General features: G+C 40.1%; 1 protein-coding gene across 3 annotated transcripts in view; it reads right to left on the reverse strand.

The window, feature by feature from the left end:
- flnbl (filamin B, like) overlaps nt 1-27,189 on the reverse strand; it is a 110,714-nt gene that overhangs the window by 59,958 nt on the left and 23,567 nt on the right. For all 3 annotated transcript variants that reach the window (XM_006630951.3, XM_006630949.3, XM_069189398.1), the window contains exons 2-7: nt 8,999-9,247; nt 8,513-8,610; nt 6,096-6,243; nt 3,323-3,441; nt 1,982-2,059; nt 756-918 (exon numbers count right to left, since the gene is read on the reverse strand). In XM_006630951.3, the coding sequence (XP_006631014.2) occupies nt 756-918; nt 1,982-2,059; nt 3,323-3,441; nt 6,096-6,243; nt 8,513-8,610; nt 8,999-9,247 (855 nt within the window). The remainder of the gene's footprint in view (nt 1-755; nt 919-1,981; nt 2,060-3,322; nt 3,442-6,095; nt 6,244-8,512; nt 8,611-8,998; nt 9,248-27,189) is intronic.

Below are 27,189 nucleotides of genomic sequence, written 5' to 3' on the forward strand. Positions count from 1 at the left end.
TCTATCGCTTTTATAAAAGGTAATTGCTTCTGCTAGTTTTGGAATGCTCTTTTAATTGATTTAAAAGTAATATTGGACACCTAGAGAAAGCACATTGAGCCCATGGGAGGGGGCATGTGTGGCATTGCTCAGGACTCTCAATCTCATGGCACTGGATCAGAAACTACCATTTTCACTCCCAAACCTACTCTGTCTCCTGCAACTCAAACATCCCCCAACATGAGCAAAACAGAAAGACGGGAAAGCAAACCAATATGAATAAAGCTGAATTTCTTCAACTGCAAAACTGACAGCTTCTTGATTTTGTGATTTTGTTGTTACCACTGTTTTATTTATTTACTTATTTTTTCTCATATTTAGAACAGGGCATTTTGTTTTCACAGTACCGAATCGATGTGTAATACGCAACTGGGCCTTTCACATGCCTAGGCTTGAGGTTGTGAACCCACGTTGGAGAACGAAGAAGTTCGTAGACTCCTCCAACCTGCCCACCTTTGAATCCCTCCTCTTTTCACACATCACAGACAACAAAGTCCTGTACCCAAGCTTCAGAACAGACTGGAGGAGAGATCGAGTCGCTTACTAACAGCATGGTATGTCTGCATGTACTCAGGGGGACACAGAGAGTTGAAAATGTTCAACACCCCACTAACATGAAATCCAGACAATCAGAACCTTCTTCAGATGCAAAGGGATGACTCCAGAGAAAAGCAGAGGAGGACATGAAGTCTAAAAATGAAGCTCAGTGCACCCACCTGCAGTGTAGATGTCAAAGTATGTGGGTTTGTTGGCGATGTTCCCTAAAGGCTCTAGGCCCGGCCCTTTGGCTGTGACTTTGCTGGGATCTCCCTGGGCTTTTTCAACATTCACTTCGAAGGGGCTCTTGGAAATGTGCTGCCCAGCAAACAGCACAGTAACCTGGGCAGGAGAAGAACAAAAGGCAGGTCGGTTCAATCACAGTGCACTGGACCTGAAGCAAGGTGCCAGAGCATACTTCTGGACCAACCTGCTCGCAAACATGCTAACTATAACTGAGTTTATCAAACAGCTTGCGCAGCACGTTTTGATAAAGGAGGTGAATAAAATCAAAGAAGAGATAATATCTATGACTGACTGATTGATTTCCACATGGAAGTTTTGGATTCACACAACATTGCTTGTTCATCTTTTTTTGAAAGCACAAATAGTATAAATTATACACCTAACACATGCTTTAATAATGCTTCTCACCACTTTACCACTAATGTTTTTAACAGGATGTCACTGCCCTACAGAGACCTTTGCATACCACGGTCTACAATGGTACAAGGTTTACAAAGGACTCTTACATAGATGACAGGATTTTACATTAATCTGGATCAAAGGAATCTTTGTAAAATGATCAAACCAAACTTCTTCAAAGAAACAGACGTTACTAAACCTGCAGTAGTTTGATTATTTGGGGCTATTTTCTAAAAGATTCTCCAAAACCAAATGACAAAAGTCAACAGTACTGTACAGTAAGTCATTAATTTAGTTATTAAGCACCAACACCAAACATCTGTTCTTAAAGTACTGCCCTTATTAACCAATTAACTGTTCACTAGGAATAACAACACCCAAGAATTAAGCATATTGAAAGGTTGATGGAGTGTTTTAGTCACAGCAAATTTAGCTTAACCCTCATGGCTGAAGGCCAGTCCTCCTGGCCTTAAGCCTCATGCAGAGTGAGGAGTGACCAAGGGGCAGCTGCAGAGGTGGAGATGGGCTGGAAGTAGAATGCTAAAGATGTATGCAAGGGACACAATGGGATTACATACAATTTTTATAATGGCTAAGGTGAGAAGCCTCTGTAATCATTCAAGATGATTACAAATTACTGACAGCTGAGGCTGGTTGAACTTGGTTGTTGTTATCCACCCCGAACTTTCCCTCTCAATGACGTAGTATAGAGCAGAGCACTGATCTAGTCTGTGGGGTGGCAGTGGATGGAGAAGTGTACCTTGTGAGGCCCCACCACCTTCGGCACATAGGTCACACTGTAGGTTTTGCTCTTGTCTTCGTTAGGGACAGCTTTTACCTGGTAAGGAGAAGACAGCAAATTTCATCCACACTACCACCATACATACACAACTCAGTATAGTTAAAAAGACGATATGCAAAACGGACAATTTACAGATTACGTGTAATAAAATGCTAAATAAAGTTATGCTTCTAAAAAAATATATAAAATATGTCTTTTTGGGACTGAAGAGTAACTATTCTGTAGTCACTTAGCATCAGATTCATGTTAGACATTATCTAAACAATAAATATCGTAAGTGTTCATTCACAGTCTATCAGTGCAACAGACTCTGTTGAAGATTCTGTTCACATCATTAACATAACATAACATCACTTTATTAGCCCTATACAATTTCTTGCATTAGGAATTCATCTTTTCGCATACCCCAGCTTGCTCTCCATGAGACACACAGATAGGGAGAGAGCCTGGGGTCAGAGCGCAGGGTCAGCCATTGTACAGAGCCCCTGGAACATCAGTTAGGGTTAAGGGCCTTGCTCAGGGGCCCAACGGAGTAGGATTCCTCTGCCAGCTGCAGGATTTGAACCAGCAACCTTCCAGTCACAGGCACAGATCCTTAGCCACAGAGCCACCACTCCGCCCCATTAATAAAGATAAACAGAAAATACCTATGGCATATAGCCCTGGGACCTAGACAATTCTAGAGCACGTTTCCTCTATACTGCTAAACTGTAACACCTTTCTTTTAAGTCAAGCAGAAGTGAGAAATCCATCTGGAAATCTGAGCAGATGTTTACAAAAGATACGGCAACACAAAAGAAAAAGCCATCTGCAGATGGCCTCCTGCTTGCTTCAACTTACATGCACTGAACACAAGCAGCTCAAGAGAGATTATGTCACAGGATTTTTCCTTGCATTTCAGCATATTTTATTCTGCCCATGCTGCATGTTTCACTGTTGACTTTGTTCAGCTTAGTTTGCCCTTTTCCCCATCCCACAAGAAATGTCTGAAAAGACACCTCGCAGCTCATAAATACATGTCAGCTGTTCTTTGAGAAAGAAAATTAGCCAACATTGAAAGCGTGCAGATTACAAATCATTTGATTTTTTTTGACTCACTGAGAGCTGCTGAAATATCCAGGCACATTTTTCAGATAAGACAGCACTGAAGAAGATGCAAGTATCTGCACATTAATTTTTTTTACCAAAAGTAAAGGGGGGGCTGATGTCGCAGACTCCCTTTATCAGCCGTGTTTTCTAGAACTCAGGGTTGTGTTGGGCTGTCTTTTGCCGGGGGCGTTCCGGGTGTGACGAACTCACCTCCTCTCTGGTTCCAGCGGGGTCCTCAATATAGATGGTCACCTGACCCTGACCCGCACTGAAGGTGTCCACTGTGAACACTGCTGGCCGCATGGCTCTGTTCCCAACAGGCTCGATCCCTGAACAGCAGACGAACACAAACGCCACCCGCATCACAGAGCTGCAACCCAATCCGTATCAAAGCGCACGGGCCGTAGAGTTCCCGTCTCCAACACTAATGAGTCGTTCAGAAGACGCTTACGAGGCCAGTGACAAAAGAAACATTCGGAGATGCAGACTCCCTTAATTACACGAGTTTCAGTGACTCCACTGTGGAAATAAAGCTCAGTCCTCTTTAAAGTATGTCTTTTTTACAAATCCTTGGAGCATATCTCCTATTGGATTGGTTACCTTGTTCATTTACACCTTTCCCTAATGGGCAACATTTCTGCCATGAGAAACTGGAATCACCATCCCTACCCCCTGGCCAGCAGACTAAACTGATGAAAATCATGTAACAGTTTAAATCCAAAATATCCACAAGGCGGATAAATCCAACCTTTTTTGATACCAACAACCTGCCAAACCTGCATTAAAGTCTTCTAAAAAGAAAGCCTTGATTCTGTTTAATGAGACAGTGAAATTATATTTACGGAACATGTCCCAAACAGCTGGAGCAAACACAATAGAAAGAACAAGCACAAAAACACATGTGCAAGTTGGATGTACACAGAAAGTCATTATACCTACCAGTCTACTGCAGCTACCCTAAAGTTTGACAATATTAAATAAGGATGGCTTACAGGATCAATCCTGTTTCATGATGCAATGTTGTCAAAGAACCGTTGGAAAAATGCATTGAATGCTTTGTATTTGCCAAGTCCAGGTCAGGCCATAATTAAAGATTGCTTATCGGACTTGTCGGTTACGATCTATTGTTGAAACTAACGAACAGGTATTTCCACCAATTGTTCTAAGTCGTTTCAGGGGGTCCCACAGATTGCTCACCCTTGACTGTCTTTTCAAAACCGCTTTTCAATGCCAGCCACTAAATGCGAACATTGAAAAGAAAAAAAAAACTGTTTCCCCAAAACAAAAACAGAAATAACTGTTCCCACTACAAGCCACCCTCTCTTCTCAAATGATACTCCCTTTCATTTTTTTTACCAAAGGAATAAATTATGATTTTTTTCCTGAAATTAAGAGAACAAACAGTTTGAGCCCAATCTTACCACAGTGAATACCACCACAAACACCCAATTATATATTTTCAGCTAAATAGTCTTATAGTTTTCCAGTTTTCCTATGAACATGAAGTAATTCTTAACCGTTTAAGAGTTATACTGTTGAAGCAAGAACAATACAAGACTTCTCTTTATATTGCTCAAATTTGTATTAATCAAACAGAGAAAGATTTCAATAGGGCGATAAGTTTATCTTGGCAAGAACAGGCTTTAGTTAATTGATTTTCCCATACTCTCCAGTGTCTAGAAAATTATTTATCAAGCCAATAATTTCTCATGTCAGAGCAAACTAGACCAGCATCAGGACTTCGAGGCAGTCATCTTGACTAATTCCTTCAGTAAAGCGTTTATAAGAATAACAAAAAATCCTCTATTTACACAGCCCTGAGAATGAATGAATGTTTTTGCAGTGTTGTTTCTCGGAGCCTTTTCCCAGAGGGTCAGTCGATGAGCGCACACACAGTGCTCCCATTCAGTGGCTGGAACTGTGATGAATGCCTCAGACCCGTTAAGAGAAGTGTGAAGCACTCAGAAAACCCAAACACATCTTTAACAGGAGACTGAAACCCTAGGTGATGATGTTATGTCATCAGCGTTTTCCCTATATATTTTATTGAAGGATAAATATTCAAACACGGACACGGAAAGAAACAAAAATACATCTAAATCAGGGCCACGAAGACATTTTCCAAATTGGGAAGTTAAATGAAACTGATTTACAATAAGCCAGGAAAATTAATGGGACTGAAGACAAACTTACATGACATGATTCCAGCACCCATGATTCCACAGTTACAAGGTTAAAAAAATATCACATTTTTTTTTTTACTGACTTTGCTTCCACCATCTCATTCACATACTGTATATGAACACCCACGGTTTTATTCCTTTTTGATGCAGTCCCTCTAGGTCGCTTACTATTTCTTTCACAAGTTTAAATATTTAGGAGTGTGCAAAACCTTGAGAATAAGGCTACTGTGCTTGCAAATGCCCCACTGATGACAAAACCAACGAGTGCGGTCTGAGAAAGAACAAAAAATGTCCTCATTTATTATTTAACTATTGGGGATTTCAGACTCTCAGTTTGGATGGAAAATTAGTTTAAACTGCTAATGAAATGTAGGAGGAAATGCCTTGTTTTCTAGCTGGTCTAGTTTGCTCTGCCACAAGTCAATGACCACTACTACACATATCAGACACCTACGATACTCCTTAAGGAAAGCTTGTGCACTCCTATCATAAGAAGCTGTTGGGCAATGGTGAGGGGGGAGTTACTTTTTCAAACTAAATTTCTGAAAACCACCAACTCAATTAAATAATGATCCCAAAAAAAGAGAGAAAAAAGGGAAAATTTACGTTTTCTGCATTTGCTATTAATTGATTCCAAGACAATATGTGCCGCAGTACTGTATAACTCTTGTACTACTCAAAAAAACACTGTTAAAATTGTTTCTTACAGCGTCACATGATAGCCAACCCTCATTTTTATTAACTCTTTAACTTGTGCAAAGGGTCCTTGCAGTGTGAGGAGAGAAGTAGAGGCTGCCTACCTGGTCCATAGGCCCGAGCTTTCTTCGGATTGAGCTTGGGTTTGAGGGGAGCCCCGGGCTTCAGCTTAGCTTTGGGGAACTGTGACAGGTAGGTCATTACTGAGTGCTCATCCACATTGGGATCGATGATCTCTTCTGGAGTGATGACCTAGACACAGGGCGGAAAGGACAATCATCAGGAGAGGCAATGCAGCTTTCCCCTTTAATAAAAGAGGTTAGGAGACCACCAACTTGATGGCTCATCAAAATACCTTTAACAAAATCTAATCATAAGATACCAGAGTACACATATACTGTAAAAAAGGGCTCAGAGTGCTGAGCAAGTTACAGAAGTAACACCCTATTTCATCCACTAGAGAGTGTAGAACTCAGTCACAGTAGAGGACCTGGTGGGACAGTTATCCACTGTCTTGGGAGTGGTGCTTTGCATGCTTGAACCTTACAAGCGACCAGGATTAAAACTGAGATCTGCCTGGCACACACAGAGGAGCCTGGCACTCAGACATACACCCAAAGAACAATGAGCACAGATCCTAAAAAAAACTCTGGAAAAACACTGTATTTCCATTCACCTTGGGAAAGACAAGGTTTTCCAAAAACTCACAGGGAAATTTGAGTATTTCATAAGAGAGGAAAAAAAGTTTAGCTCTATTTGCTGAATATCGGATTTAATTAGCTTTATTTTTTGTGAGAACCACTGTCACTTTTACACTGTGTTTCTGTCATTTTCAAGATCAAAACTCTAGCCCTCCCCAGGCATGTGCAATTTTAAGCCTTATCAGGTTAGATTGCAAGTCTGCTGCTGACAAGCAGGCAAATTCATAGAACAGACTTCCAGCTCTGAAGAGCTACGACTACAAAGGAGAAGGTGAAAAATTGTACTATGGTTTTTTAAATCTAAATAAAAGATCTAAATTGCTAAAAAGCAAAAAGAGATGTATTCACAGGCCTGCTTCTTTACAATGTCATAGAGGCCGCAACACGTTACCAGAAGTTTTGTTGCCTCAATCTGAATTGCGGAAAATGGCGCTGCAAATACCTGGAAATTTAGCCTATTTTGTGATGTAAAATGGAGGTTTTACAAGTTACTGGGTACATTTTATTTTTATTGTGGTTTGAAATGCACTCATCAATGCTGATTCTTTCTAACCCCCCAAATATAAAAATAGAGTTGTAGTTCCCTTTTAACGCATTTACAGTATTAAAGGGATGTGTTTATTTCTAATTTTGTCAAAAGAGGGGCTGGCTTAAATTGTACATATCGGTCTCAAATGATGGCAGAGGAAACAATTTTAAAAAATGTATTTGAAATTTAGACAAACAGAATTTCATTTTTTTTCCTCCTGGAAAACCAGGATCTCAGATAATCAGTCAGCATTTAACACTTTTAACAGCAGTCAGGAACACCTTTGCCAAATGGGAAGTTTCACAGGGATCCTGATAAGGCCTGGATTTGGCCACCACACCTTGCAAACACAGGTGTGGTTCAGGGGAGTGCTTTCTGTTCTGCTGTATCAGAAAGACATTCACTGTGTCACGTCCCACACATGACGCAGAATACAACAGCTGTTTCCTTAATATTGCCAGGTAAGTTCAGAATCTCCATGGGGCAGAGCTGTTTTGGAACGACAATGTTTTCTAGAACATGTAAGTGACTTGCAACAAGCAGGTAAGGGTTGATTTACTAAGAACTGGAAATTAAATGTAAAATAGTCTGTAAATGTAATCTGTAAAAGGAAAGATGTATACCAACAACATCCTCTTAAATCCAAGATCATAAGACATTCTGTAGTTGAATGTGGTCAATTCTGAATTTCCCACTTTTCGCAGAACAGTTTAACCTTTCAGAGAGATCAGTAAATTTGACTTCAACACACCTCCATTCCCAAATCAACCTGACCCCAACATACAAATGCATACTGTATCACCTGCAGGGTGCACTATTCAAAATGTATAACCATTTGCTTTTAAGTAGCGATGTTTATAACACAGAAGTAAAGCTACTATTAATCATCATCTTTGTAACATAAAAGTCGAGTTGTTACATGCAGCTATGACTTTTATTCCCCAAGTTGCACTGTACATCAGACCAAGTGACATGGGGTTGGAGGAGTTTGACTCAGCCAAATGTTCCCCATTTGCCACAGAAGAGTGGCTCCTAGGAACTAGGCACACGGAGCTTGTACTTGTGTCAGTGAGAGACGTGCTTTCATCTGTGCTAACTCTCTGTACAAGTCTGACAGCAGGGTATGCCTGACCCAAGTGGATTAACTGCTGGCAATTCTAAACTAAAAATGTTTCTTGATAAAGAAACAGAACTAACCAGCAAATCCTAAACTGAGAAAAAAAAAAGATAAAGCATGAAAAAAGCTCAACTGAAATCAGCTGAAACAGCACTGGTGCTGTGTCATCCTCACCTGAGGGATTCCCAGCCAGTCATCTGCCTGCTGCATGGCTTCTCGAGCATTTTCCACCGGCTTCACTGTGTCCCAGGTCTCCCAGTCTGGGCACAGGCCTGCAATGCCAAGACCAAACAGCTACTGATCGGCTCTCTGCCTCATTAAACACCAGTGCATGAGCTCAGGCCAGAAGAAAGGCAGAAATTTCTGAACAGTCCTACACATAATGCATTAAGAAACACTCAAGCAAATATAAAGAACAAAGGCTAGACAGACAACACAAAAGGCCAACAGAAAAAGAGGAGCACATAGTTCATACTGTGTGTCTGTGTTGGAAATCAGTCACGTGTTTTTGTGTCACGTGTCTCTCTACTGCTAGTCAGTCAGCTAGCATCATGGTTAGACTCTGAGGTGGTGGGGTCTCTGCTCCACAGCACGTCCCTACAGGGGTCTTATGACTTCTGGGCTTGGCAAGATGCCTAGTGATGGTGGGAGAAGACCTACCTGGGGCACAACTGTCAACCAGCGCCCCCAGTGCCCGCCCATCCTGCCAGTTGTTGCTGAAGTTGGTGATAGGCAGGTCAGGAATCTTGTTCTGGATCCATCCCAGCAGCTTCTGCTTGGGTGTCTGCTTCTTGGCATCTTCATCGCCCTCATCCTCCCACACGGGCATGGAGATGGAGTAGTGCAGGATGAGGGTCCACACCATGCCCAGGATCAGCTTTAGGTTCCCGTCCACGATGGCCTTGCTGTCTGCAAGCAGGGCAGACACAACGGTCACAGTAATTCAAGATGGCAAAGCTAGTTTCTCATAGATGCATTGAACTGAATTTGTTTCACAACATGCCTGCACAAGGAAAGAGATGACGTTATCCAATCAGATCTATACAATTCATTACTAGAACTATGAGAAACTGAGGCACTCTAACATAAAATGTCTCTCTAGATTAAAGATTGCAACTATACAGTTATATTATGCCAGAATCTCTCACAGCTGTAAAATAAAATACTACACTCTGGAAATGTATTTTCAAACATACTCTTAACAGTAAACTTGATTTATAACTCCAGGGTATCGAAGTAGTGAATCTCTTAAGTAAGATCCCTAAGCAAAAATCCCAAAACTCTATAGCCTTCTATTGACTCTTAGGCCAGGATCCCATTTCAGCTAGTATAAAAGCATACATAGTATGTAGAACCAGAGCAGACAGACAAGTTACAAACATCCAAGAGCTGATACAGCTGAGGTGTAGCCTCAACTCCATCTAAATACAAGTCTGCAAGAAGCTGCTAACTTAGCTTTTTGGTCTCTCAGCTATGTTAAATAAAGGGTTATCTCAAACTCCTGCAGCTCCAAACATGCTAGGCATTTCAATATAGAGCAGTGGCTTATAGAGATTCCAGTCTGATAACCTACTGCTTCAAAGCACCTTTCCTCCATATCACAGAAGAATAAAATATTGCACAGGGCACAGTGTCAAAATTCAGACCTTTTCTGTAATACGTTTTAGAGAAAACGGGTTTTGATATGAGAACGTGATGTTAAATGAGAAAGGGGTTTAGATGGGAACAACAAATGTTCTCAGTCTAGAAAATGGACTGTATCTTATCTTATTATTGATTCACAGACTGCTGATTCTTTTATCCAAGGCACAAATGAGAACATTATTTTTTTGCAGACGCGCTTAGCTGAAACACAAGGCTGAGAAAACAGGGGGATTAGGTAGACGATGAGGAGACTCAATTCGACAAGCATGCATGGCATTTACTGGCTAGACTGATACTGGGGTAACTTCACCCTCCTGTGCATTTACAAAAATCAATAAAACTCCAAAAATGTAAGAAATTGTGAAACCAACAATGTCAAGAGGTTCTTATTATCCACATGCCTGTGCTTCTTAACATTTTCAGTGTGCCAAAAGCCAGAGAGAATATTTGAAAGCGCACAGAGCTGCAGTAAATCCCTTCTCCTAATCCAGGAAATTCCAGTCAGCGTCGGCCCCACCTAGAGCCGGGGACAGCCCTGCCGCTGGCCTACACATTCGCTGCAGGGAGCAGGGCTCGCTGCTTGGGCCCTCCTTCTTTGTGCAGCCTATCAGCCATCTCCTACAAACATCCTGTCACCCTGCGGAAAACAATGAGCCACATAGCTGAACCTTGGCCCAACATGCCGCCAGATACACCCAGATCCATGTGGCTGAGCTGTACCAGCAAAAGCCCAGTAAATAGAGGATAAAAAGAGGAAGTGTGTAAGAGAAATGAGAAGAGGAAAAAACAGGACTCGGAGTTGGACTGTCAGAAGGGCAGGTTAGCTATCATCAGCGTTTGTTCCCAAATTTCCTTACACATCCCATTGTACTCTGTTGCACAGTTCACTACTGAATTCTAAACCAGCTCTGGAAAACATCCTTACAAACAGATTCTGAGGAGACTGCTAAAGACAAGAAGCAGTGGGGACGATCATTAATGACGCACCAAGAGGATGTTCTCCAGGAACCCTGACAAGGCACAATTATTTTTTTAAAGAAATGTGACAAAACACTTCATTTTTTTCACTTCATTTACTTCATTAAAAAGACAGATGATCTGAACTATCCCACCTTATTCCCAAGTGTACAACATATGAGATTTGTTCACACTTATGCCAAAATGTGTTTACAGTTTCTTCTACTTAAGCCCTGGGGACCTGGGTTGAATTATGGACCTGGAGTGTTACGGTATCTGCATGGAGTTTGTATGTTCTCCCCATGTTTGCGTGGGCTTCCTCCAGATGCTCTGGTTTCCTCCCACAGTCCAAGGACAGGTGGTAGGTGAAGTGGCTTCTGGGCAAATTCCTGCACTGAGTGTGTGTTTGCACACTGCAGTGGACTGGAATCCCATCCAGAAAATGGATAGGCGGTGTTCCACATCAAATTACTAATGAGCATGGTAACTTTGTTTTGAGGCAGCACCATTCAAAGCTTTAGGGCTGGAATCTACTGTGCTTATGTAACATAATGAACATTGCCAATATTCTCACTCTAGGTGCAGGGGATTTTCATCATTTTTCATTTGATGAAGAAAAACCACAAGTCAAAATAAATTAAGACAGCACAGAATCATCTGCAGGCTTTGGGTCTCATGCCAAAGCAGGCAGAAATAAATATATATATATGTATGTATATACTGTACATACAGTGCATTTTCATTATGTTCTGGGATACTGAAAACGAGGAAATCACAGAAGACCTATTGAATGCTGCACTTCAGGTTTAGGGAAAGTCTACAGAACAAAGCTGACAGTCTCTTCACGCATTTCATATTCCTGCAGTTAAAGACCTGGCATAGTACTGTACTATATTTGTGTAAGTTATTGACCTTTCTGAATATCTTCACGAAATACAGGTACCTTAAATAAGACCATAATTTAGATAAACATAAGGTTTAGAATAAAACTTCCAAAGGTCCTTTTTACTTTCATTTGACATCTGCATAAAATATATTTACGAATACCACACCCTCCATAGTCTATATCAATGTACACTTGACAACAATAGAGCTCTTGTTTCTGCTGGTTTAATCTGTAACAAAACAGATATGACTTCAAATTAGATCTAAAAGTAGATATGAACTCGACCCGTGTTCCTATAACCAGTGACATGAACCCTCAAATATTCTATTTTTTTTTAAATGGAGTTCTAAAACGGCTTTTCTTACAGAAAATTGCATACTGTTCTTGAAAATGCATTTAGAAAAGGATAGAGAAACCAGGGACAACAGAGAATCTATGCATATGCATAAGCAATCATGTCCTACCCCATACAAATTATCTTCATTCAGGTGTGGTCTGCAAGTACTGGACCTCTGCAGAGCAAAGATTGCTTTGTTGTGAAAGTGCTAGATTCAGAGTTAGTGCAAATTGTGTCTGATTAGTTCCTCACCAGAAAAGAGCTCTTTCTTATTTGAACAACAGCTCAACCTCTTATGGAAACTGAGGTGCGACAAAACACTTTCTAAATTTCCAGGCATGAATGTGTAGCATTAAATCATTCCAGGCAGAAATCCACCTGTAGCAGTGCACTTCTGAGACTGACTACAGAGTGAAGAAACAGGTCAAAAGGGTCATATTAAGAAAAGTTCAATTCAAGTGGCCAGTTTCCTGTGGTAATTCAGAATCCAGCTGAATATAAAGCCGAAGAGACAGAGGCACTCCAGGAACCACTAACGTAGCGTGCAAACGAGCCATTTTCAATTGGCCCCTGTTTTGGGTATGAGAGAATTCTAGTTTGCCTATTCAATTAAATTTTACTTTCACTCTTCCACATTTGTATACCCAGGATTTATTTGGAATTTTATGTCATATGAGTTTTCAAATACTGAGAAAAAGAGACATAACCTGCGCAATACAATAAAACACTTATTCCCATCAATTTAAAACAGCCAAATGAGTAAAATACTGCAAATGAAGAACAACTGGTACCTCTGAATGGTGCAAATCCCACATTACATGGCTTATCTTAAGGAGGAGTATGGACTAGGAACACAGCAACTGGAAAAACATCTTGATGACTCCAGTCCAAACAGTGTGCAGCACTTGCATGTGATGGACGAGGGGCTCTCCCATACTGGCGTACTAACAGCAAAGACAAGCGCTTTCACAAACGAGCAGGACCCGTCCAGACATTCCTTTGGCAAAGCCTTGCTAAGCTTGTGCACTGAGCTCCCACTGTCAGACAGTGGTAAACCTATCCCTCTGTTCAATAGATCTGCAGCCAGTGCACAGCCTAATTCATTAGTGCTGGGCTTCACATGGGGATCCCCAAAGGGTTGCTCAATGTTATCTCAATCAGCACACAGCTTTGGGGGGAGAATATCCCTGCTGTGAGAACACCATGCTACCAGATCAGCTGCTGCTGTAAGTCTAATCCAGCACCCCTGGAAGAAGATGTGCATTTCGTTTCAGCGTGTCTCTATTTTTCTTAGCCTTTTTTTCCAATTAAAATTAACTAAGGCCACACACTGGAACCCACATTGCATGTTGGTCCAATGCCAAGTAGACATGGGTCTATAAGACACCTTGGGTGAAAGGAGGACATTACGAGGAAGAGATGTGTATGTCCCAAAGTGGTAATACCTTTTTACACAGCTCCAAAGATTTCTATAAAGCTGCCAAATTATATTGTCAATCTTGGAGTCCTAACCTACACGAGGATACTTTCCCAAGTAATACAATGTGAAAGCTGTTCTAGCCCTGCCAGGATTAATTCATAGTCGCTGGTGAAGTGCGGATCCACACTCCCTAGAATGTAGCAAACTCAGCTGCACCAAAGACTTCTTCCTAGATTCTTCCTGGATACACAAACGGTCAGCCTGAAAAATCAGAGTCGGGGCTCCAGTGCAACACGTGAAGCTCTTCTCTAGCCCTGTCGGGATTCAAACGGACACGACACCTTCCCTAGACAGCAGTGACGTTCCACAGGACCAGCTCCTCTGATCCAACACTATATATTTTTTGAAGTGCTGATGTCACTTCTGTAACATGCTCGCTGCCCTGAGCTCTGTTACACATACGTTTGGATGAACGTGGTCAAAAGGAGGCGGCCCCGGTGGCACTGGGGTTAGCATTGCTGTCTCGCGGCGCTAAGGCTCCGGATTCAGATCCTGGAGGGTTATCTGTGTGGGTTTTATGTTCTTCCCTTGTTTGCCTGGGTTTCTGCTGGGTGCTCAGGTGTCCTGCCACAATCCAAAGACATACTTTTAGGTTAATTGGTTAATTGGCTTCTGAGAAAACTGGCCCTGGTGTGAGTGGGTGTATATTTGTGTCTGCCCTGTGAAGTACAGGCACCCTGTCCAGAGTGAATGCCCACTTCTTCCTGGCATAGGGTCCGGGACTCTGAATTGGATAAGCAGTTATCGAAAGTGATGTGAAGTGTTCAGTAAACATACAGTAGAAGAGATATAGTTGTCAAATACAGTTTAACAAATAGTACTTATTGCACTTAACAAATCAGTGAACGGCATTCTTGAGGAGTGACTATTACAGCTGTGAGAAGCCACAATGTATATTCATTAACACATGGGATGAATCTTTGTTACTTTCATGCTCTCATTAATTTACAATTACAAAAACTGAACACTGATGTTACTAAAATCATATTCCTCAAATTCTTCATTTCTAAAGGGTCATTCTGCAGGGTTCAATGAATGTTTTATGTTCCTGCAGCGTTGCACAGCTTAATGAAAGTTTGGAACGCATTCTCCTTACTGTAAAGAGCTTCTGGAATGCAAGCCTTTGGCTGGGCAGACCTTTTGATAATCATAACATGAATAATACGCCTGAAGTGAAACATCTGACTTGAAATAAAGCGCAGCAGAATTCAAACTTTTTGGAGCAGAACCTCTAACAAAAGTAATTCTGGAAAACGTGGGAGCGGTTGTCGTTTTGAGGTGGCTTTGAGACGCGTCAAGCTGAAAACGCAAAGGAAGCTGTTTCTTTTGCATGTGGGGAGGAGGGGAGGGGGTTGGTGATGCCATTACCAAACTTGGCGCAGTCTCTGCCGACCCACCGTGAAGTCGTCTCGGTAATGAGGTTATCACCATGGCAGCCCATTATCCTGAAGTTTAGGGTCAACTCAGGAAAGAGAGAGTCCCCTTTTCCCAAGTGTTGCTAATCCGCTAAACTGCTAGTCCACTCAGCCTGACAAAAATACCAAGCAGAAAATTCCACTGCCGTCGTTCTTTATTCACCGGGCCTCCGAGTGTTCGGAATGACGGTAATGTCACGTTACAGGCTCTACCTCACACCCAAACTATGCAATTTCACAAATTCATTTAAACTAGTAAAAAACAAAATCTTATTTAGCATATTTTTCAATAACTTAAAACATGTACTCTTTCATTAAAAAGCTGAGATAGTGCTCACCATGGAAAACAAATAAACCAGTTACTGAAGATGGCTCCATTTAAGCTGAGTGGCAAAGGTTTTATATGTAGAAAAATAGACATTAAATAACAGCAGGAAAGGTAAAACACGAAAATTGGATAAGTTCACATCTGAGGATGGTGCAGTGGTAAGCACTGCTGCCTATCAGCACTGTGGCCCTGCGTTCAGTTCTTGAGGTACTACTGTATCTGTATGGAGTCTGTATTTTCTCCCCGTGTTCACATGGGTTTCTTCCCACAATCCAAAGACATACTGGTAGGTTAGGGAAACTGGCCCTGATATCAGTGTGTGTTCTGCGATGGACTCGCATCCCATCCAGTATGTATCCTGCAGCGTGCGCATAGCTTGCCAGGAGAGGCTCCGGGCTCCCCTGCACCCTGTACTGGATAAGCAGATTAGACAGTGGATGAATGGATGGTTGAATTGAATTATCATGGCTAATGAATGAGTGGGAATGACCGTTTATGCCTGTTTTACTCACAATGGCCCAGAGCTTATCTTACTATGTATATAAGAAATATAATGAATGATGCTGCAGTCCGTTTCGTCTGTAATGTTGAGTTAGAAATAGTTTTTTTAATATAATGAACAGGTCCCGTACATATGGCACTAAAATGAAAGAAGGCTGAGACCATAGGAAAGCTCTTCAGCCAAGACGTCACAACATGCTGTCTGGTTAGTCCCACAGAAAACCCACTGACAGCTGATCACCTGAGCTGCCAGCAAGACTGCTCCCAGCACCTACTGTATACATCGCTAAGGAAGGAATTTATCCCAACAGGTTAGTCCACCAGATGAAGAAATCTACCCCAGCCTGCTGCAGAGATACTGTCAAAACTACACAAGGGATTGGGTTACCACTGAGGCCTACCAACCACTGATGTTTTAATTTGGTTGGTTGGCAAAAATTTAGAAACTTGTCCCAGGAAAGGATTACCACTTGACAAATTTCTTACTATTTGGATTCTAAACTCTATGGAATGTCCTTTCTAATCCAATGTGAACCTCTTATATAGTACAGATGCACACATTAATTAACTCCAAGCCACAGCCATACTTTTTTTATTTCATTAACAGCCGTTACTTTTCCACATTTCTCATTATTTTTAGGAATAGCTAACTAAAAACAGCAATAATACTGCCAAGTTAAAAAAAAATGGAAAAAGTGCAATCACTAACATTTCTTGAAAGCTTCTTTAAGAACCACTAAACTAAGTGTCCTGGTTCTTTTCATCTTTTTGGGATAGCTAAAGTGATGCTCCCTTTGGCAAAATAAAAAATTCACTGCAACCTGAAATTATGAAATTACAGTCTCAATTCAGCAACAATCTGTATTAACTCGTCAACAGACATCTCTCTTTTGGTGCTTTAAGTTGATTTGTTTTTTTGTCTTACAAATTGTTCAGTTTGGACAACTATTTTCAGAAGTAAGGTGAATTTCCTGGTTGAATTAAGAGAGAAAATAGTTTTAGTGTTATGAATTCCTACAGTTTTTATATAGTCAAATGATTTGACATCATATGTGTAATATGCAGTGTTCATTCAAAGAAGCTTTAAAGTTGATATCAGGCATAGGGGAAAATGAATGTTTACATTATCATTTAACAGCCTGGTTGATAAATGTGTGCAGATTTCTCTCCACAGGATTTAACTCAGTTACCTAGATGAGGCACTAAAATCTAGTCAATCCAACAGTTCCATGATGTGTGACAAACTAAAAACCATTAGGGTCTCTTAGGCTTCCAACATTTTGGAAAACCTTCCAAAATATTAAAATCAAGAAGGTTTAAAAAAACTGAGATAAGTTTAAGTCTCAATAAAAAACAGACATGGGACAGTTACAGTATGTAAAAGTGGCAAGAAATATCAATTGCGTTTTGTAACAAAAATAATTAAACTTATATAAAATATGTACTATTAAATCCATTTGGCCTTGCTACCTCTAGTTATAAATCTGATAAAATTTCATTCAGTGGCAGTTCTAACAGCCACTGAGTTCATTCTTCGGACTAAATATTTACTTTCATAGTAACATTTACAGCTGCAATGAGTTTTTAAAAATTTGTCATGAAAAAAACACAATATACACAAAAAGGGCATTATGTATTGGGCACAACACACACTGGCGTCTAAAGTGATTTGGCTTATATAAAATGCCAAATTAAAATGGAATTCTGGGCATAATTGGAAGCAGTTCTCCCCCACACTCTCGAATACATAGTACCATACCAGCATAATACATAGGGGATAATAGACAAAGAACTCTGATAATATCTACAGTTTATGTCTAGCACGTTTTCTGCTTATTTACAATTTCAATTTTTATGTTCCATACTGTTTCCACACAGAAGTGCATTTCCAGGGCCTCTAAAAACCAAGTTAATCCTTTACCCTTTTGTAAATGTCCAACAGAAGTATCCCCAGGAGTAACAAACTTGTATTTTGGAGGGCTGTTTTTCCTGTGGTAGACATGCACTTAACTATCTTAACACTATTACGTAAGACAGTATTCATTCATTTTATCCCTTACCACAGACATTCCATTTTTTTATCTTTAGGCCTGTGTTCAAATTGTGTTCAGTTTTTATATACAATATTATTAGTCTAGCAAACACATACACAAACTACAACAACAAGCCACACAGAAAGGCCCACGCATTCAAAAACAGTTTAGCAAAAGATCTCCACATTGCATTTTTTTTAAACAGATGAGCAGGAGATTGGTCAAATACCAGTTTTATAAAGTATGAATGAAAACCACACCACTAAAAGGGCGTTAATGTGGTCAAAATGTTCAGTAATCTACTGAAGGACTAGGACTAATTATGAGCATGCTGAGTTTTCCACAAAAAAAGTCATTGTTCTATGGACTTGCACACACCCTTAGTGTATAAATTTCACATAAAATGAAGGGACAACTGCGAACTGCTATCATACTTTTCAGATTGTTTCCCTATCTTTGTCTATACCTTAAAAGCAAAGAAGAGATGGCTATCTAGTCCAGCCTCAGGGTATGGGTGAGGAACATTACAACATTGAGTAAAAACCTCACAGGCCCAGGTTGCAACATATCATGTTAGCTTGATGTTTTTGACATTCAGTGTGCATTTCTCAACTGGTAATATACACACTATTGTTTATTAAGTATTCCTTCACAAAATACTTGTTTTATAAAGATGACATAGGAGAGATAAAGTGTTGACAATAATGTGTTTTAGGGTCAAAACATGATGAAGACCCCTCAAGATTTGAACAAACAGATCAATGTTGTGAAGGAGACTTATATAATGAAAAAGAAAACATTTTCTCTTGGGTTACAAGTGGAGAGGTTTAGCAAATACTCGCAAGCCTGGATTAAAATTATGACCCCACTAACTTCTGATTTTATTCTGCGATAGAAGATGAAGCAATCTTTTTGTGCAGGCTATTAGCCATTTGTTGGGTTTTTACTAATTATATTTCCAAATGCTGGCATAATGTAAATAAGGTCAATTATATAAAACAGAATATAACATTATTTTTGTTCTATCTGTAAGTGCTTTCACAGTTAAATAAAAAGTTTAAAAAAAACTCAAAGAAGGCTTTTTTATGCTCCACGGAGCTGTGGGAAAACGTGGGAATTAAAGTGACACTTGAGTGCAAGGGAAAGAAAAAGAGAGAGGAAAGAGCCAAAACTACATCGTCACAGGCTGCAAAGTTGGAAAAATTGTCTCCAAACCGACCCCGATAAACCTTTCGCAGGACCAATAATTTAAAAAGACAGCGCCTTACTCATGGAGAACAATGGAAATCATACCAAAGTGGGAATAAAAGTGATGAATTGAAGGCTTGGAGCTGGGATTAAAGACTTGCATTACAAAACAAAGGAGCCCATTCAGATTTATGGAACATTTAATAGTTCTGATAAATTACTGCTCCATTGTTTCACTCTTCTTTATTTTCCCCGCCTCCTTCCTAACGTGATTAGCAAAAAAACAAAAGTCTGAAGGTTTCGCCCTGGCACGGGAGTTTGGCCAGGCGGACGAGTCAAAACGCCACCAAGAAAAGCAATTAATAACGCATTCAGATGCAAAATCCCTTTCTCGGCTGAGGAATATCAGTCACTTGATGCTTGAAGAACGTTGCCTAGCCTGCACCCACCAAACTGCTCAAAATCTTCCTCAGCATTTACCAGCTTTTTTAAATCACATTACTCAACCTCTTTCCATGACAGCCCCTGGCCTCTTCCATCTTTCATTCGAGGGTACACTATTTAATTGGACTAAATTGCTAAACAGGAATGATTAAAAGGTCGGTTTTTTCAGTGAATGTACAGGTATTCATCATTTTTGATTAATTGTTCAATTTCTTGTTCTGCTTCTTCTGGTAAGACTACTTCCATGATAAGCAGCGATACTAATAACAGTTGCTTTTGAAAAGACTGACAAACTCTTCACAGGACCGAAACACAAGAAGCAAATTACTGCTAGCAATTCCTTGCATTTGAATAGCGTTTTTTTTTAGCAGAACTGTTTCGGTTGCTAATCTTGAGCTATCTTGAAGAACCACTTTTTCTCTCTTCAGGCCTTACAAAACAGACAACATTGGAGATAGACGATAAGCCTGACTCAACCAGCTGAAGTAGTCTTAACCAGACAATTCAGTTTCAGCCTCCTGACCGCTTGAACGAAAAACCAAACACTTCACGGTACAAACTTTTAGGAAATTCCCAGATTTAATATGACAAGAAACAACAGCCCTTCAGAGGGACATGTCATAAAAACATGAAATAAACATTATAAATTACAGTCAATGCACACAAAAGAGGGGACGAGTGAACAAGCAAAAAAAAAGCTAAAGACTTGTTGTGATCTTATACAGTTTATAATACTATAATATATAATAAAAGCACATATATAATAAAATATATACAGTTTATGTGAAATAGTTTTATCTCCCCATTGCATCACTCTTCAGTTCTTCCACACCCTAAAATTTGCTGTCACTGTACTCTAGAGCTCTGATGGTTATTATGGTCCAGCCAGCAGTTTTTCACAAGACATTTCCACAGACCTGGCTAACATGGAGCAAACAAGCACCTTAAATATAGTGGGAAAATTCCAGCTTTGACCCAGCTCTTCTGCACTCGTGTTATAAACATCAGGCAACAGTATGAGCGTCTGCATCAGACCCTGCAGGGACCGAAAGCTGATCATTCTTGACCATGTCTTTTGCTTCCATTGTCTTGACGGACTCACGGTAACTCTTCTCATTTTAACTGGACAAAGTTCGGTATCACGATGCATTATTATTATTAGTGAAAAAGGAACGGAGCAACTCAGATCTCTTTCAAGTGTAAAAGCTTCATGCCAGGCCTGAATAAGGTATAAGAGTGCAATAATACTATAATCTATAATAAAAGCACACATAGCGTGAGACAGTAAACAATAAAGTAACAATAAAAGGAAGACATGCCAACAGTACAAGCTACTTCTTTAAACCAGGTCACAGAGACACTTTCTTAAGATGCCAAAAGAAACCTTGGGTTTGATAGCAGAAAGCACAGAAATCTGCACAGGTCTCCTGCACAAAGTACAAGGTTTCGGCCCCACCCCACCTAGAACATGGTTTCGATCTTTTTATCATCGACACCACAGGAAAGGAAAATTTCCAGAGAATAAGCAAACAGTAATCCAAGGAATGAAAGGAATGATTTAAATGGACAGTCAAGGGGAACGAAACTTCTTTAACTTAAGAACAAATATATAACGCTTTAGGTACATATAACTGGGAGTTGGAAAATCCAGAATGGGACTGCATCAAGCTCATCTAGATTACTGCAGGTGCAGGATGAGAGTTTAATTCTGGAAATGATCAGAAGATTAAGGCATGAGGAGAGCTGATGCCCATGCTGACCAAATGGGTGGTTTCTTATCTTTAAACCTGCATCGTTTCATAGTTCAAATCAAACAATGCTGGCAAACAAATCACTTCTTCCAAAAATATAAAGGCAGTTTAGAGAATCTTTCATCTTTGTACAAATCGGTTAGATGATCAAGCAGTGGATCAACAGACACACATAGTTTACTTAATGGCTGCCATGAAGAAATGCCCAAACACTGGTATTTCAAATGCTAGCTTATCAGTAATAGGTGTAAATTTGAATACGTTTTATGCTGGAGATAGGAACACTTTGTTCCAGTGTCAATGGTGGAGCTGTTTTTAACTGTCACACTTTCATTCATATTAAGGCGACCCTGAAGAAACTTTGAACTCTCCAAGTGCCTGCAGGAAACACACCTGCGTATCGCCAATACTGTCCCATATTTGCGATTAACTATTTAAAAAGTGGACTAAAACAAAAACTTACAGAATGAGCGTGTCCTGTAATTCATACAATGTGCTACATTGTATTTTCACTTCCGTCGAAACCCTAAAGTTCAACAATGGGGAATTTGGGAAACTGTTTTAGTGTTGGTATATTTACGTTGCCATAGCAGCACAACAAACAACGTTACACCGATACTGCAAAACCTGAAGGAGACATCCACACGGATAAGATCGAAGAAATGATTGGATCATTTGCTTATCAGACCCGAGATGATAATAAAAAAAAACTATGGTATTTCAAGGTTATGAGTAAACTATGCTCTGTCCAGACTACTCTGATATGAAAGTAAAAGTGAAAATTATACCTAAGTTATACCTAAACTCCATTGGCCATGATGTCAGAACATTAAGTCTCATTGAAAAGAAAGCTAGCGAAAATAGTTCACCTTTATTTTTCTTTATTTCACTAGCTGTCTGAGAGGATATGTCCAATTTCTCAAAATGAACATTGAGTACCTTCCAACAGCTTCACAGAGCAAGTTCCTTAGCATTCCTTTTCTCAGAATGAATCGAGATGAACATCACTTATAACAAACCTATTTGCAGCCATATTCTCAAATAACGAGGTACAGTATGCACTAAAGAATTGCCTCTGGAAGATAAACCCATTGGAAAAACCCGTTTTGTGGATCCACAAAATGTCCTCCTTCTGAATATCCCCTGACCAGTGATGACACATGCAGATGATCTGCTGCTTATCCAGAAACAGGCCACATCCACACATTTCTTCTGTACTTCCATACAAGGGTATAACATTTCTGGTATAAAAGAATCACATAAAATCAAGAAATAACAACTTCAGCACATAAACTGGACCTTTCTATACAACTAGGACTGCAAGTTCTACACTGGAAAAAAATGTTGTCTTTTTTTGTCAGTGCGCAGTCCTGCCCAGACCTCAAATATTACTTAATAAAAAAACCCAAAGATGTATCCCATCACTAAATTTTTAAAAAGGAGAGAGACAAATATTACCGTGGCTATGAAATGCAATAACTTAAACCTCTTATCCACAAAATTCGCCAGCTTCTAATTTGTGCATTTGAGGAATTTCGGCCCCTGCTCTCTCCCACACTGCCTGTTGAACATGAAGAGAAGAATTTAGGACTACCTTCAGCTTTTTTTTCTAACTCTACCCTGCTTCAGTGGGGCCAAACATGGCATCTAGAATCTATTGAATGGCTCCACTGTTTCTCTAAATTCCCCTGATTCTACTGTGAAGTTGTCAAAGTGCAAGAAACTTTGATCTTAAAGATGTTTATTTAAAATCCCTCTCATCTAACCATCAGTCCAATTCTGTTGGGAAGCTAAACATTCTAGTTTAGGGTCGCCCAACTGATTAAAGCTTGTTACACTAGCACCTCGTATGCCTCAACCAATGAGTGTGTCAGCACGTTTTCTGAACACTGGGGCTATTATCCTCTCAGCCTCTGGCAGCAACTCCCTGTCACTTTTTAGAGAACTGAAGGAGTGCTGTGCTGACAGGACCACAAGCAGAGAAGGATATCACGTCTGGGTGATGGACAACAGAGTGTTTCATAACACACTGCCATTCCACTGTACGCAACATTTGGCTACTAACTAAGTAGCCTAAAAGTTTCCAGAAATTCAAACAAAATGCCCTCATACGCTTTCCACAAAGCACAGCACCCGCACAATTACAAAAATAACACCCCGCCTTTTTTTTCCCACGGCCGTTATGAAATGGTTCTCTTGAGAAATCCTATGCCTCACAATGTTGTTTCAGTGTAGAAAAGTCTGTGCCATGTTATTGCTCAGCAAAGAGGAGACGGACCATACATGGTACACTCGTCAAGGAGTATGGTCACTTCACTGAAAAACGTTTAACTCACATTTTCTATAAGCTACAGCCCTTATGGTCCACTCCTATGTTTGCTTTCCAAGAGAATGTTGCACCAGCCCATTGTTTCTAATTGATAATTAGCAAGATGAATACTGCACTCAATGTTTAGACTGCAGTAAGAAGATCGGACTGGAAGGATGGCAGTCCTGAAATAAGAATCCATCTTGCTGCAGGTCTGATAAAGAAGTGGAAAGTCACAGGATTTCTAGGATGATACAAAGGATAAGGGTTATAGGAATGATGAGCGAAGGACTGCTAGAACACGAGAATGGATGATGAGCTGCACTGCCTTCATTCAGATGGATACTAAAGTGAGTCATGGGAAGATAACAAGAAAAGGTCATTCAACCCATCTCACCCATTTGGATTTCATCAAGCTCTTTCTTGAATGATACCAGGTTATCAGCTGCAATAACAGGGGCTGCATAGCTTGTGTCATACGTCTTCAAGAGCCAGGATTACAACAAACACACTGGCTGTCTACGGTTCTGCATTTCTAACAGTTGTACCTACGTGTAATTACCTGGCTGTGTTGTCCTGAAAAAAACCTACATCAAAAAAAGTTTCCAACTCTCATTCCCAGGACTCTGAACTGATCCATCATTACAGGCTTTGGCAAGCAGAGGCTCTTCATTCTCAGGAGTGGATGGAATAGGATACCCCAGATATTCAATCAGACACTCGTCCAATCAATAAGGCAGCATCGTTAGGCTTCAGTTACCATACATGGTTCTGATTTCTGAAAAATAAGCTCCCTGCTGTTTTAACTGAATCCTAAAACAAGCCTGAACCAGAATCTTGCAACCTCCTCTACCCAGTTTTGTTTTCAGTCTTCGAAATGTGCAGCTATCCAGTCCAGCATTATCAGGCTCGTCATTTTTGTCTGAATGTGTATATGCCGTGAAGCCAGAAGGGACTGGCAAAAACATTTCCTGATCTTTCCATGATCCCAGAGCTATCATCCTATGCCGTGATGTCCAAATGGAAGTCTACATGGAGGAAAGCATGTTATTTTCTTGACAAGGTAGGGATGAAGATTGTGAGTTCTTTCAAATTGGAAATCAGGAGCAGAATTCACACATCAAATGCGAGGATCAATGGACAGGATGCGGCTTCTTATAATACACTCTGCACTCAAATTACTTTCCAGAGAAGAACCATTTAATCATCCTGAACAGGGGACACCAACAGTGCTTAAACCACTACAGAAACTCCCAGGTGTCTGCACTCACAGCATAGCCCACAGGCATGATGTCAGAAGGCTCAGCCTGACATGGGAATGCAGAAGACGGCACGTACTGAGCAAGAAAAGATTGGCAATACTCGTATCTGCTAATTACAGTTCTCTCCCATAAAGTAAACAAATACAAGTACAAGTTTAATAAACAAAAGGGGCCCCAAGTTAGAAACTGCAATCTGATACAGCAATTATAATCAAATAGCAGACAAAACATCTTTGTGGTCGTTTTGCAGGAAATATCATTTGTGTTAGATTTCTCTGGATCTGTCTTTATGGCAGCACTTAAATAAACAAACAGAAAGGAAAAAGGAAAGTTTTTTTTTTAATGTTATACGTCTGTTTTGTACCTCAGTGAGCAATCGGGAGACTGCAGCTTGTCAGGGTGACTGACAGCCCCCAATAGTGAGCATTATATTTATAAGCACTGGGAATTAAGAGCTTTCCCCAGGAGGCTATAGTACTACAAACAAGAGGTTGAACACTGCTGCTCATAACCGTAAAGTCTAGTTATGACTTCCATCCTGAAGTCAGAGATGGACAACGCATGCCAGAACAGACTTTGACTTTATTATTCACACTTGTTTAATTTTTTAACCCCCGAAATGAGTGCAGGTTAAGCTTGGAACCACAATGCAAATGTTCCGAAAATACCCCATCCCCTTTAGAGTTTGTTTTCGTTACAGCCAAAGAAGGCCGCGCTTCGCTTGAGTTCAGATCATTTTACTTCTCTCGGTGTGAACACTTTGCGATCTCAGGTTTTTTTGAATGAGCCACACCAGAAAGGAAGGTTTATGCACGCGCTCTTCAGTTTCTAATTAGTAATCTATTTAGTTTGTACAAAAATCCAAACAGGATAAGGGACGATGTGTGCTGTTCAGAAGCTCACATTGTGAATAGTGAGAACATAACTGCAATGTGATTATCATGGATCTGTATGTCAGCCACCACACATACAAGAAGAGTATTAAGTTTTAATATATTGGAAAATAATTAAACCATGTTGAAAACAGCTCACTTCCTTGCTGTGTAATATCACATGGCATGGGAACTTAAATAACAATGCAGCATAGCTGGGAAAGGGGTTTCTAAAGGAAGTAAGGACTCTTTTTGATTTGTGTTTCTCCAACAAAAGTTCCAATGCAGTCAAGCATCACGTCCATTTGTTCTCGTTACTGAGTTCCAGGCTTTAAAATAAGTAAACGTGAATTGTGCTATAATTTACTATCATGTGATCAAATTCATTAAATTACTTAATAATTTACCACCATGTAGGTATATGACAGCTATCATGAAAATATGCAATAAATACTTTTTCTGGGTGGCAGCAAAACACCTCCCTACTAACTTGATAATGCATATATAATTAAACAGCACATATTTGTCCTGCTCAAAGCTTTTCAATGATAATTTTCACCAGAAGCTGCACTGAACAAATATAAGGACAAGTAAAGCCAGGGAAAAGGCACATATCTCTCTAGCAGCCATCACAAGTCACTAAAAATCTGATTTTAGCAGGTTGGTTTCAACAGAATAACATGCAAGCAAGACGTACTCTGTCTCGAACCCGCCAAACTTGAACTAGTGAACCTATTATTTTATATGTGAACACATAATGTTTTTATGTACATAAGGTATAGGTTTATAAGAAGTATTCTTCTATTGTGTTGCAGATACTAAATTACAAGTGATGAGATTACAAACAGGGAAAGAGGGGCTTAAGACGTTGACTATATTGTTACTAGGTTGCTATAAAACCTTGAAAATAAACGTATTAATATGTCTCTTCTTCAGCCTGCACTTGAACACTTTAGGATGTTCAAACTAGGAACCATCTGCAAACTGGCCTGTCCAGATGTTCCCCTAACATAATCCTCAACCTACATTTCAATAAGAGCAAACTAACCACACTAGACCCCCCTACAATTTCAAAAACCTCCATAGACACGCTTGTCTAATTTCCCTTTGGGCCAGGCTGCGATTTTAAAATTTCATCATGTAAAAGGTACTGGTGGATACACCTGCCATCCTTGTCTGTAAACAGGATGCTACAGAAAAGAGCAAGCGTGCCAAATGTGAAACAAAAAGAGGTCAGAAAACTGACTTTTCTTCAGGCAAGCTTTTTTCGCAGTATGGTAATGGTGTTACAGAGCACAAATCACTGAAATTCCACTAGTTTCCACAATTTGCATGGTTTATTTAAAATAACATTTGCAGCAGAAGTCAGTCTGATTGTTTTAACAGGGAAGGGCTCTTTGTGAAAAGATTGGGAAGAGAAGTATTAACGTGTATTTCCTCTGGTG

Source organism: Lepisosteus oculatus, chromosome 4 (genome assembly GCF_040954835.1).
Source record: "Lepisosteus oculatus isolate fLepOcu1 chromosome 4, fLepOcu1.hap2, whole genome shotgun sequence".
Taxonomy (NCBI): Eukaryota; Metazoa; Chordata; class Actinopteri; order Semionotiformes; family Lepisosteidae; genus Lepisosteus; species Lepisosteus oculatus.